The 13,710-nt window shown below is 43.1% G+C and overlaps 1 protein-coding gene across 3 annotated transcripts in view; it reads right to left on the bottom strand.

Moving 5' to 3' along the window:
• The window catches only part of VCAN (versican), a 107,796-nt gene extending 95,518 nt beyond the window's left edge, over positions 1–12,278 (bottom strand). Inside the window, exons 1-3 of one of the 3 annotated variants that reach the window (XM_034656465.1) lie at positions 11,722–12,278; positions 4,558–4,594; positions 241–316 (exon numbers count right to left, since the gene is read on the bottom strand). In XM_034656465.1, the coding sequence (XP_034512356.1) occupies positions 241–316; positions 4,558–4,560 (79 nt within the window). In that variant the 5' untranslated portion in view covers positions 4,561–4,594; positions 11,722–12,278. The remainder of the gene's footprint in view (positions 1–240; positions 317–4,557; positions 4,595–11,721) is intronic. The other 2 variants (XM_034656466.1, XM_019808441.2) reach the window with 2 other exon arrangements.
• Positions 12,279–13,710: the final 1,432 nt, after the last annotated feature.

Genomic DNA, 13,710 nt, shown 5'->3' with positions numbered 1-13,710 from the left:
GGAATTTACTGAAAATCCATTCACTTCTTTAGCATTCTGTTCATTATTTCATATTGATCGGTTTATTTAAAACCATTTATTAAGTAAAAATAATATTTTAGCTGAAAGTGTTCAGCACTATAAATCACTAAATAGATAAAAAATTAATTCTTTATTCTAATGGACCCATATTGCCATTCTATGCCCCACTACTTAAATTTTTATTTCACTAAGCACCAAAGAAATTGTTTCCACACTCACCTTTATGTAGTGCATGGGTTGCTATTAAGATAGAGCACAGCCATAAGATGCTCTTTATATTTATTAACATCTTGTCCTAGAAATGAAGAAAAACACAAAGGAAATCATAAGCATTCAGGTTTGTGGTGGGCCATAAATCACATGCCATTTGTGCAGTGTATGTAATAAGAGTACAAGGAGCAGCTCCTCTTAGATTGTAAAAACAAGAGAGAACTTGTAATAGGAAAAGTCATCCTAACACTTTAATTATTAGTTTGACTCTCACCCAATGCAGTCGTTACCAAAATAATCCCAGAACCCACTTTGGGAACATATAACAATATGGATGTTTGGGACAACCACAACCGGGTAGGCTATAGAAGAACAACTGAGACCACAGCCCAACTAACTAGTGGCTAGGAACTGGCACAAAGAGGGAGGGGTGACCACAATGTCTATTTAGAAACAGGAAGCTGGTCACAGATGGAGCGAGCAGAAGAAGATGGGGAAGCAATAGGCAGAGATGTTGAAAGAAAGGGATTCATCTCAAATGTGAGGTGGGAAGGAACATGGTGGTGGTTCCCGCACATGGTATCAAAACAGGAATAAGGACTTCAGCAGGCTTTTTAAAGCACAGACTCAATTTAGTTTCTAGGAGGCTGAACAAACAAAACAAATGTATTATAAGGAGCTGTTAATTACAAAAAGACCAGTGCTTGCCATAAGTTTTAAAGTAGTTCCAACAGTTCTAAGTCTGAAGGGTGAAAAAAGAAAGAAAACACTCTGTTCTGAGAGTCAAGAAACCCTGCCCTGGCTTTGCCATTAATTTATTGTGTGACTTTGGGGAAGACATTTAACAGTCTGGGTCTCAGAATGGTCCCTTCCAGCTCAAATTTCTATGAAGCTATAATTATGAGGCAGATGAGTACCAGTGTTGGGGACCATCTGGAAAGCAAAGAGCCAATCTCAGAAGAACGGCAGATCATTTGATCCCCATGGTTGTTCCCTTCTCAGCTACATATAGAACTATTCTTGTAACAAGCATTGTTTTGGCTACCCAGTAGCCATCCTTCTTTCTTCTTTCTAACAAAACTCCCATTCCATTCTCCTGTCTACCCTCCTTCATACAGCCACACACCTTAGAGGAGCCTGAGTCAAACCCAGCCCAAGGGACTGACCTTGACTATCCTAAGTCAGTCACATTGCTCCCATTCCTTTCACCGATGATTGGTTTTGGAGTGAGTATACGAGGCAGTCTTAACTAATGAGATGTGAGGGGATCTCAGCAGGGTGGAGGGGATGCTCCTGGGAAAGGTACATTCATCTTAAGAATAGAAAGAAAGGAAGAGATGGTTGTTTTTCTTCATTGACACAAGAGGCTATTGCTTCTCAGACTGTTGTAGCCATCTTGTATCCATGAGTGTCTAAGATAGCTTGTGGGGATGAAGCTGAGAAAGAGTCAGGACAGCTAGGGCTTAAGCTCTCCATTAGGCCAAGAGTAGGCTATACCTTTGAACTTCTTTTTATATGAAATAATACTTTTTTTATTTTTTAAAGCCAAGAAAATCAGGGATGATTTTTGTTACTTGTAGCTGAAGGCATTGTAACTGACACATTTGAAATGGCGTCCTAAATAATTCCTAATATCGTCCGTAGAAAGTATATAAATTCTGTATGATTTAAATCTAGATTGAAAAGAAGTAAATGCTATAAGAATTCAAGTCCAATTTTGGTTCAAGTTTGATTTCATAATTATGACAGCTACTCCTTTTTCCTTCATATTCTTCCCTATTCAATTGCTTTTATTTTATTTATCTTGAAATAAGCTTTAGAAACTCTCTATAACAAAATCCTAAAGAGCATCTATTAAACCTAATAAATTATATATCTGTATTCCATCTATAAGCCATTTGACAACTCACAATGAGAAGCATACAGTCGCTAATCCTTGATCCAGATGATTAACCTTGATAATTAAGTTTATTATTCATCATACAATTACTCGGATATGTAGTAGACACTATTAAACACTAACTGAAAAATTTGGTTTCTAATTTCTGTATTTCTTATAAGCTACCACAGCAAGTAGGAAGTATATTTCAGTATTTCAGAAAAAATAAAGACCTCAAATTCAACGTATTATATAGTTTAAAGTTGCCAAAGTGAAATTTCAGGTTGTATCATAAAAAAGCTATTCAAGAAAATGCTTTCCATGAATATTAACTGAATCTAAGAAACCTTTTTTATCAATACACTTATAAACAATAATTTCCTATCTTCATTAGAGAAAAAATTGTCCTCGATTTTTTTTCTTTTTTCAGAAAACTTTTATTTTATAAGCATAATGTTTAAAGCCTGGTCACCACCCGAATCCAATTCTGAATCCTCTACTAGTGCTCTGAAATTTGGGGGTAAATTACTAACTCTCTCATGGTCAGCAGCTTCTTAACTGTGAAAAGTAGTACTTAACTGCTGGAGCGAATGTGAGGATTGATAAAATAATGCACATGAAATATAGCTCAGGGGGGCGCCTGGGTGGCACAGCGGTTAAGCTTCTGCCTTCGGCTCAGGGCGTGATCCCGGCGTTCTGGGATCGAGCCCCACATCAGGCTCCTCTGCTATGAGCCTGCTTCTTCCTCTCCCACTCCCCCTGCTTGTGTTCCCTCTCTCACTGGCTGTCTCTATCTCTGTCAGGTAAATAAATAAAATCTTAAAAAAAATAAAAAAAATAATAAAAAATAAAATAAAATAAAATGACTAATTCAGGTTTTCTACAGATGTTCTCTTCCTGCTTTCATGGTACAGTAGTCTCTGTAGAACAGAGATAGTATCACATTCAATTTTCTAATTCCCGTAATATTCCCATAATATTTCCACAGGGCCAGCTTCAGAGTAGACCCTTGAGGAAGGTTTATAGACCAAAGGCAGGACCACTGCCTCCACTTTCTATGCCAAAACTAGCTTTGAAGCAAAGTGCCAACAATCTCTTATGAATATGGGCAAGTAGGCTAATTAAACATGGAATACATTTAAACCAGTCCAGTTGACTATTCATCATGTCATGATAATATCTGATGTTTGTCAGTATTTGGACATTGGTGTTAGATATCAAAACAATATCAGAGAAGGTGTGACCTGGACCCAGGGATGGGTCTTCTGCAACCTAATTTCCTCTCTAAGACCAAAACTCAAAGTCTAACTCTTGTGCCATGCTTCATCCTTATAAAAGTGTCTTTTTTTTTTTAAGAGAGGGAGGAAAATGGTCTTTCATCTGTATAGCAAGTATACTCATCACTTGCCTCAAGATTGGCCCAAGACAAGGCTAGGGAAGGAAGCCAGTGCATTAAAAATACAAGGGAGAGATTAGTCATGTCTTAAGTATATTTTAATAAATTCCCAACATTCAAAAATTGGAGTTTTTACAACAAGTCTCAGATCTCTTTTGAAAAATCAGATCGAACGACTCTAGGTTCACACTCTTGCTGGCCAGTCAGCAGCACTAGGCGAGGAGCAGGCTCTCACCCTGGCTCCGTGCATTCAAGGTCATCAATGGCCCCACTCAGGTTCTCATCCATTTCTACTCCATGCCTGCTCCCTTTAGGCACCTGATTTAAAGAATGGCCATTTATCTCTTTAGTAAATATCTCAGAGTGCTTTTACTGATCTTAATGGCCTCAGGACTACATCTCTGTGGCTTCTTCCTTGGAATCTATGGGCTTTCATTCGATTTCTCTAATTTTCTTAAGGCTATGTCCATGTTCATGGTTGTTAAGGCACACCATTTACCTTCTGCATTTGATCTTACTAAATAAGAAACTTTCTAAAACCTTTTTTTTTTTTTTTAGCACCACTCTAACCCCCCACTTCCATTCTTCCCTCTTCCCTGTCAGTCTTGTAAGCATAATCGGCTAGTGATAACAAGTCTGTCTGCATAGAAAGACCTGGGAGATATGAAGGCCACTGCCTATATTTAGCCTTCACTTTAGTGAAGTCAGTGAGAAGAGGAGAAAGGTATCGAACAATCAAGCACAACTGACTGAAGCTATTTAACTGCCTGGGAGACAAAGAGACAAAACAAGGACCCCTATACATGAGAAATGTCTCTAAAAAGGGTAAGGGTCATGCCAAGGATGGGCTGCCTTTAAGAAAGAGAGCCAAGGTTCTAATAAACAGACATTTAATATTCTCCCTTAATCTTGGGGAAGATCCTCTGAACAAAGGGTGACTTCAGGATATAGACATGGCGATTTTGTCTTCTAGTCTTCAAATTACTTACCCTAGACAACCAATTGTCTAGGACATCTCAACCACAAGGTGGATATAATGAGTATTGCCTACCATATTGCTCCTGGGTGCATTCTCACAGGAAGAGTCACTGCAATGCAGAGAGAAATATGGTTTAAGCAGGAAATCTTATAAATTTACTTCACAGGAGTAATTGCACCATGTGAATTTATCACTAACCTGTGACTGGATTCCTGAACCAGGTCTAAGCTAAGCTTTCTCATGTCATTGCCCCTTGGTACTGCACTTTTCTCTGCCTGGCTAATTCCTTCCTCATTACCCTATCTAAAACACTGCATTCTCTATTCCCGTTGCCATGCTCTATTTTCGTCATAGCACATAGCACATATCATTTTATATGTACATTTGGGAATTGCCTTTCTCTACCACCATAATATAAATTCTGGGAGAGCAGTCCTTGATGTTTTGTTCACTGCTCAGGACACTCAGTAAAATATGCTCATTTTTTAACATAATAAGATGCATATTATAAATACTGTTTGGTACACTCCTTTCTTCATTTAAAATACAAAGTATCTTGGAGAATGTTCCAAAACAGCAAATGCAATTTTTCTGGGTTGTTTTTAACAGCTGTATAATTTTCCACTGGATGAATGCAGCATCCTTTATTTCACCAATTCCTATGACAAGCCCTAAAGCTGGTTTCATATCCTTGTCCATTTGTCTTGGGTGACGTTTGTACCAATATCTATATGACAATGTCCAGAAGAGAACTGCTGGGTCAAAGAGTATATGCATTTTTAAAAATTTTCTGGTAGCTCTTACCAAATTAGTTTTTAGAGAAGATGAACCTATTTATATTGCCATAGTAGCATGTGAGAGATTCACTTGCCCCACAACCTGCGGACACAACCTTCATCATACTTTTTTATCTTTACTGCTGTGATGGATGAAAAAACAGTGCAGTACACCACTGTTTTTTAGTTATTATTTCTTTAATTATGAACGAGGCTGAGCAATTTCTTATACAATTAAAAACGTATTTGTTCTGCTAACTGCCTGTATTTCACATTTGGTATTTTTTGGATGGGTTGTGGTCTTTAACTTATTCGTAAAAGTTCTTGTTATATCAAAAAATTATTAGCTCTTTGTCTCTCATATGTTGCAGATATTTTCCAAATGTGCTACTTGTTTTTGTGTAAATAATTTAATTGTTATTTAATCATACTTATAAGTCTTTTCTAGTATGGCTTCTGGATTTTATCTTTTGCTTAGAACAGGTTTCTCTACTTCTATTTTATTATTTAAAAAATCTTGTAATTTCTTTTATTATTTTTTTATTTTAGTTTAGTTTTTAGGGAGAGAGACAGAGTACGTGTATAAGCCAGAAGTGGGGGGGGGCGGGCAGAGGGAGAGGAAGAGAGAGACTTTTAAGCAGGCTCCACACCCAGGATGGAGCACCACATGGAGCTGGATCTCATGACCCTCAGATCATGCATGACCTAAGCTGAAACCAAGAGTAGGAAGCTTAACTGACTGAGCCACCCAGGCACCCCCCTCTAGTTATTTTTTTAATATCATTCTCTACATCTCATATTTGGTCATCTTAATTTTATTTGAGCAGAAGAAATGAAGTAAAGATTGACTCTTATTCTGAGTGGACCAGTCAGTTGTCCCCAAATCATTTGTTGAATAATCCTTCTTTCCCACTGAATTTCCATGTTTATTTTAGTGTATTTCTGGACTCTGTCTCCTGTTCAGTGAAACTAGACAATTCTTAAAGCAAAATGCTCCTATCAAACTAGCTTTATAGATTTAGTAAGAAATATGTGATTTAGGTAACAGTGTTTTTATTGAGATTATAGAATTAGATCAATATGAGTCCCAGGGATATAATATTAACACCACTTATTTGTATAGTTTTCCATTTGCCAAAGCTTTCCCACAGGTATTCACCATTTGATGTGTATAACTGTATATGCATTTAATAGATTCTGACATCAAGCTTTTTGATTCAAAGTCTAGTGTTCCTTCTACCATACCACAGGTAATAGCTACTCAGTAATTTAATAATAAAAAATTATTGTTACATAGTATATATGTGTTTATTCTAAGCTATGTAATCTCATTTTTATAGACATAAATGCCTCTTAAAATTCTTAAAAGAATGAGGTAGGATATATATAGATACAGAAATGAGGTAAATTTAAACATAGATGTGCATTCATACCCTTTCATAGTTGATAGATCTATCCAGAGGAGTTTCAGGAAACATAACAAACACATTCAACAAAGTTACTTTGCACTGACCACTGAAATACAATCACCATGGCACATTCAATGATAAGAACCTAGCAGGTAAGAACCTAGCAGAGTAAAAAACAAACAAACAAACAAAAAAACAACCCAAACACTGGAGAATACATATAAATACAATATAAACACATACATGTATATTTATGTACGGGGGGTATGGGGGGAGTGGGTGTAATTTACTAAATCTAGGCTATCAGAGGAAACAGGTAAAAACTCACTAACTGAAGCAGAGCTTGACCAAGACATTTATCTCTAGGGAGCAGAGAGAAGCAGGGAGTTGGGAGAAGCAGACTCCCCACCGATCAGAGAGCCTGATGCAGGGCTCCAACCCAGGACCCCGAGATCATGACCTGAGCCGAAGGTAGACGCTCAAAAGACCGAACCACCCAGACGCCCATCTCCTTCCTCTTGTTCTGATTCCCAATCAGAGGGAGTACCAGCCTTGTGTCTTCTGGTAAAGTACAGACACATGGAACAATCAGCATGTTTTCTCAGACTAGAGCAACTCACCCCCAACAATGAGTGTTTGTGAGTCCTAACTGGTTACTCTAGGTGGGTGGTGAAATAATCGCCTACTATGGTATAGTCACTGATTCTTCTCAAGAGAACCACGTATCTTGAGAAGTTGGGTCAGTCATAGGGCAATGTCCCATTTTAAATACCATGTCTAGTGATGTCTGTCCGTGAATAAAGTCAACAAAACTGTTTAAACTGCACTAGGAAAGAAAAGCTTGGTTATGTGACTATTGGAAAATAGCCTTGGTGGATCTTTATGCCCTTAAAGGCTCTGATGCTCAATTAGTGATCAATCATCAACCACAAAGTACTTACGCATAGTAAGGTGAGGAAAGAGAGAACAAAGGCTATATTTTTAACATTAATCATATTCAGCCTTAAGTTAGCTTTTTAGGTCCTTTGCAAAGAGAATTTACAAGCATGCAGACATTGGTATCTTAGAATATCAGAGACATTCCCCTCCAGTTTGCAAGCACAGAGAAAAATTAGAGGAAACCTACACCTGTAAACATATAAATCTAGGGGGATTCTTTTCAAACTTCATTGTTTTAAAGCAGAAACAATTTAGGAATAACTTTTAAATTATCTACTAGGAAAAACAAAATAAAAGTTTGAATTCTGACATAAATCCTTAGATGGTCTTGTTCTTATCCCTCTTCCCACCACCCACAAGATTAAGGACTGTGGACTTCCTGCTGGAGGAAGTAATTGCTCAATCACTTTGGAATCCACTGGAACTCTTTGCTGTCTTAGTTTGGACAGACATATACAATTGTGAAATCTTCCTTTTTTTACTGAGAGACCGCGCTAGAAGTCAGTCCCTGAGACCTTCTGCCTGATATGCTTTTATATCCAACTTACATATTCTTGGAACTGGGAACAGATTTCATCTCAGAAAACTAGTTGTTGCTTCCATTGATGCCTTCCCATTTTTATATTAAACCCACAACATCCTATTTCAGGACTTCACATGAATATTTTCATGATAGGTTTGGCACAGTTGACAAGCAGTACCTAAAATAATTTAGGTCACAGCTTTTAGAAGGAGTCAAAAAGAAGGGGAAAGTGTATCCATTAGATAATCAGAATTTGAGATCTCAGAGATCCTTAAAACCCTGTTCTTCTGAATTAAAGCGAGGAAGCAGGAGAGTTTAAAATGTAGCTCTAAGTGGCAGTGTCTTGACTGCGCCATGTCCCCCCAAGTTACTAGCTCCGTCATTTCATAAATATGCACTGAGCTCCCACTGTGGGCCAGACCCGTGCTGAGGGACCTGATGCACAGGGACCTGAGTTACACCCGCAGCCCCTCAATGTTTGAGCTCATTGGAATTACATCAGTCCTGTCAAATGGCAATCGTTTGCCATCTAGGCGCACTCTTTATGACGGTCTGGACGTGATTATCCTGTAATTGACTAAAAATAGTCTTTAAACTTACTTGAATGCATTTACAAAGTCAATGTATGGAGTACAGAATAAACTCGTGTCATTTTTCTGTCAAAAAAGTTTGCTTGGAGTAAATCTTTACTTTCTCCCTGTTGCAAGGCAAAAACTCCTCCTACCACTCCCAAGAAGCAAGAATTTTTTTTTCTTTTTTTCAAATCGTTAATAAGAGTGTTTAGCACCTTCCGGACAGAAGTCCGGGAGCCTCCTGCGGCGGCTCGCCGCCTAAGCGCTGAGGGCGCGACCGCGGAGCTTCCATCCGTGAGCCCCGCCCAGCTTTTCCCCTCCCCTCCCCGCCCCGCCCCCACTGGCCTCTGGGCGGGGACCCCAGGCGCCGCGCCAGCGTTCAGGCTGGGCCGACAGCCGGTTCGGCAGAGCGGTTGTCTCAGAGCCCAAGTCACACCCGTCTCGGGCTGGGAACTAAAGCCCCAGCCCACGTGGCGGCGGCTGGAGAACTCCGGCGTAGCGAGGAGCGCCCGGCGTGGTTCCTACCTCCGCGCCTGCTGAGCGAGTGGGGGTCGGCCCGAGGCCCCAGCCGCTTTAAAGGGCTCGTTTCTCCCCTACCCTTCCATCGGAGCACGCCGCTTTAGTCGCGTTTGTTGTCGCTTATTAAAATATATCTTAAAACAAGACGCGAAATTCAGCCTCAAACTTAGAAACGTACCCTACCGGTCCTCTCCTGTGTCCATCAGTCCCATCTCCGCTCCTTTCTTCCTCCCCTAACCCCTTCTTCACCCTTCCCTTCCCTTCTCTTTTTTCTTCCGGCGCACTCCTTCCTCCAAATTTCCATGTTCAATGTGGGTCTTGAAATTGATTAAGTTTAAACTTCGGATTAGGGGCCTTTTGCCGTATCCTGGGGCGGGGCCCTAGTAATGTGTTCAAGTGATCAAGGGCCTTAGTTAAGTTTCCAAAAGTAAGGCATTCTGTATTATATTTCTTAAAGTGATGCCTAAGATTGAACATCAAGCCCTCCAAAACCTGGATCTGTCCCTGGCCATGTGTGTCGTCCACCAAGCTGCAGACTTGGCCCGGAGCGCTGCGCACATCCCCGCTGACTCGCCAGCAGGCGCTTCTGCACTTCGCAAAGACAAGGTCTCCTTTCAGGGTCCTCCAAATCCCTAGATTTACGTCAGAGTCTGAAGTAGAAAACTAACGATAAAGGTTCTTCATCCTTGAATATATAGTTGTAAAAGTGGCTCACTTGGTTTTTGGGGGCGGCCGGGGGAGCGGGGGAGGCTCGGTTTCCTCCACCTTTGCTGCACTTCTCCATCAGGGGGCGCCCATACCCGCCACAAAACACCCTATTCCTAGACATCTGGGTTCAGCAAGCCCTAAGCACGCCTACTGGGGGCAGATCCGAGGGAGCTCTCTGCCTCTCTCGCTCCTCCCTCCTAGCCTGCCTCCGCGGACCCGGGAGGCAGGGATTTCACACTAGCCATTCATTTGTCAGTCGTGGGGGAGGGTAGGCAGGAGCGAGAGAGACTGGGCAGAGGCTGGGAGAGGGGAAGGGAGGCAGAGAAGATGGAGACAGAAGAGGGAGAGACAAAGATGAGAAACGGGACACAGCGAGACTGTCTTTCAGTCTGTGGGTGTGCGCACAGTGAGACATCTCTCCAGGCTTTGCGTAGATTTCTCCCCCCTCCCGCAGCATCTCCCGGGGACAAGCAGGACTTGCTGGGGGCGCAGCTGGATCGGAGAGCAAATAGTTTACGCTATGACACTATATTTCTAACCCTCTCTCCGCCGCCTAACACACAGAACGCTCCACGCCCAGTGACACAGACAGCAAGCTGGGACAACCCTGTGGCCCTCATATCCGCACGGACTGGGGATATCGCCCCGCGGCGCCCACACCTCGGTAGGGTGGTGGGATGCTCCAGCCTAGGGCGTCCCCCAGGGCTCCCGGCACACGCTCTCCCCGGCCGCTGGACTAGCCAGTAAAGTTGCTCAACTAGGGCGAAGAGCTGGGAGGGGGTGGGGAGATGGAAGGAAAAGGACTGCTGTAGTCGGGGCGAGAAGGCTGGTCCTAGAGGCCCCATATTCGGGTCCCCGCGCCACCTTTGTCTGGAGAGCACTTATAGCGCTGGTTTGCTCCTTGAGACCAGAGTGGAAGCCTCCACTTTGCTCTTCTGGGTGAGATAAAATTCTTGCACATCGCTGATGGTTCAAGGCAAGCTTTTCCCGCCCAGGCGCTTCCCAGACCTCCGCGGCGCTCCAACAACCCCACCCCCATCCCCTGCTCCCTCCCGGCCAGCCCCTGTGCTCCGCGCGCCGGACAAAAGAACCCAGGGGCACCAGGGAGGGCCTTGACAGCCCCCAAGTCTCCGAAGAGACGCAGCCCGGAGACCCCGCACATTCCCCGGCCGGACCTCTTTCCAGACTGCTTGCAGGGTAGAGGGGGTCGCGTCCGCCCAGGTCCCAGCCTGCTGCGGCGCCGGATCGTCCTGTCAGGAGCTGCCCTGGAGCAGCATTCCAGGAACGCCGGGCACTGACCACACACGGGAGCCCCGGGGCCAGGTGGCCCGCACCGAGGCAGCTTCGGGGACTTGCAAGTGGACAAGTCTCGGGAGTCCCCATTCAAACTTTTGCCTCGAGCAGGTTAACAAAAAAAGCTCAAGGTGCCAGCGGTCCCTCCAGCTCTCCAGCTCAAGACCCCAAGACTTTTCTAAGGGTTCTCTACAATTCTCTTCCCTCCCTTCCCCCAATTCCGTTAGTCCTTCTACCCCCACCCCATTCCGGGCTTCTTTTGTCTGGATTTTTTTCAGCACCACGGTCCCTCCGTATTCCTTTCTCCAAACGTCCTTCTGAAAGTTACCTGCATTTTTAAAGTGCATATATTTTCTTAACTTCGCCTTACAGCTAGTTCTCTTTGCCTTAATTAAGGTCTTCTACCAATTACAATGTACTTCGTTTTTCTAAGCTCGCTCGTTTTTGTTGTTTTTTCCTATTTTTTTTTTAAGGGGGAACAAAAGAAACGTGATTACCTTGAAAGGCGGCTTATTGCAGTTTGGGGGGAAAAAATCACCGCAGAGCTGCGCGAATGGGCTCGGTGTTGCCGGGGCGGGTCACATAGGAAGCTCGGTGGCCTGGGGAAGGGTGCGGAGGGTGCGGGACGGTGCTGAAGGATGCAGGAGGATGCGGAGCTGGCCGCAGATCCCGGTCCCAGCGCCTGTCCACAGCACCTAGTGTTCGCGGCTGTTGCTCCCGCCCGCCTGGAGTTCTTCCCCAGAAAGGCTCGGGGCAGCTCGCCTGCAAGTTCAAATGCGGGTTGTGACACCCATCATCATTATATCACTGTACCGTCAGCACCGAGGAGGAGACTCAGCGAGGAGGAGGAGGAGGAAGAGGAGGAGGGTTCATTCACAGACTCCTGAAGCGCTCGGCAGCTTCAGCCACTCCTAAGAGCCCAGGCTTGGAAAGCAGGCAGAGGGGCGGAAAGGCAGCTCCCCGCGCCTGCGGTAGGGACCGCCTTGCCTCCCTCCCCAGGCACTCCCACCTCTCGGCGTTTCTTCCTGACAAGAAGTACCAATCGGCTTGGGGACAGCAGCGCTCCCCATTCAGCGACTCACTAAGTAACATCGCGCTGTACGCACGGAAACCACTGCCCTCCCACCCCTCCCCACCCACTTCCCCGCCTCCTGTGCTGCCAGTTCTGGGTTAGGAGAAAGGAGCCCCCAGGCTCTTGTGGGGCAGGCCAGCACTAGACAATTGAGCACCCTCAGTTCTTCTTGGGAGCGAACGAAACTCTGTAAAATCTGCAGAGAACTTGGTTACAGCGTGTTTACGCGGCCACAGAACCTGCCTGTCCCATCTGAGGGAAGTGTCAGGCTTGCGCCTCCTGCCAACCTGAAAGAGACACCGAGAAAACGAGATCCTTCTAAGACCTAGAGGGAAAGAGTAGGAACTGCCTTACCCGGGAACTGCCCAAAGGGGAGCCCGACGTCATAGCGCAATTTACAAAGACCCTGGCAATAAAGGCTTGGACAGGAAATTCCCCGAAGCAAATCCCCTGTCGGATTTAAACAGATTCTCTAACTCTGCCACAAACGTACAGAACTCTAGATTTTGCTTTCTTCTGTCTTCCTTAATCTCAGTTTTTCAAAATGTCCCTCATGGTAGAATATTAAATAATTTTTCTGAGTATCAGAGACTCCTCAGATGTACCAATCCCTTTCCTTGTGGTCAGGAAATGGGACTACAATCTTTCTTGAGTTTTTGTGATTTTTGTTTTCAGCCAGGCTGACCAACTCTGTAAACAACATCAACACAAGGAAGAGTCCCCTGCATTGTGTTACAAAAGATTTCCTATAGGACCTCAGAGAGCAAAGGGTCAACCAGTTGACACAAAGGATTTCTGCCTCTTAGAAAAGAGGGACTTTGTATTCTCCTTTTCTTTGAAGTCAAGTATGAGTTTATACAATGGAAACAAAATAAGTCCAAGGTGCACATAAGTTTCAACATGGGGGACACTGGAGTGGATAGCAAAGTTTCCTTTCTATACAAGCATGGAAGTATCCTTCTCATGATTTTTCTCTCTGAAGTCTCTACTTAGAAAATTATATCAAATACAACAGTGATGATTAAAGAAAAAAGTCCAGTTTCACTCTGAATTTCTTTGAGTTGGTTGGCCTTAGACTCATACTTTAAAACTTGAAGAAGCCCAGACTTCTGTGCACGCACATTTATAATGTTTCTTTTCTAAGTTTCTTTTGCAAGTTGTATGCATTCTGCGTGATGCTAGATTTTAAGTGATAAACAGGTAGAAGTTTTGTTAGGAGAACTTCAGTCCTCAAAGTGTGTGTTTTCCATTTCTTTTTATTTATTTATCTATCAGCTCATTACAGTGAATAACTTAACAATTAATTACAGGATTTAGGAATCAATTTTTTTGTTTGTCTTACAATGATTTGTTTATTCTTACTATAGTTATTATACTATCATTCTTAATATTGAAGTTCTATTTCATTAAATAT

Source organism: Ailuropoda melanoleuca, chromosome 3 (genome assembly GCF_002007445.2).
Source record: "Ailuropoda melanoleuca isolate Jingjing chromosome 3, ASM200744v2, whole genome shotgun sequence".
Classification (NCBI taxonomy): Eukaryota; Metazoa; Chordata; class Mammalia; order Carnivora; family Ursidae; genus Ailuropoda; species Ailuropoda melanoleuca.
The sequence above is the reverse complement of the archived record's forward strand: the minus strand, read 5'-3'. Positions and strand labels throughout refer to the sequence as shown.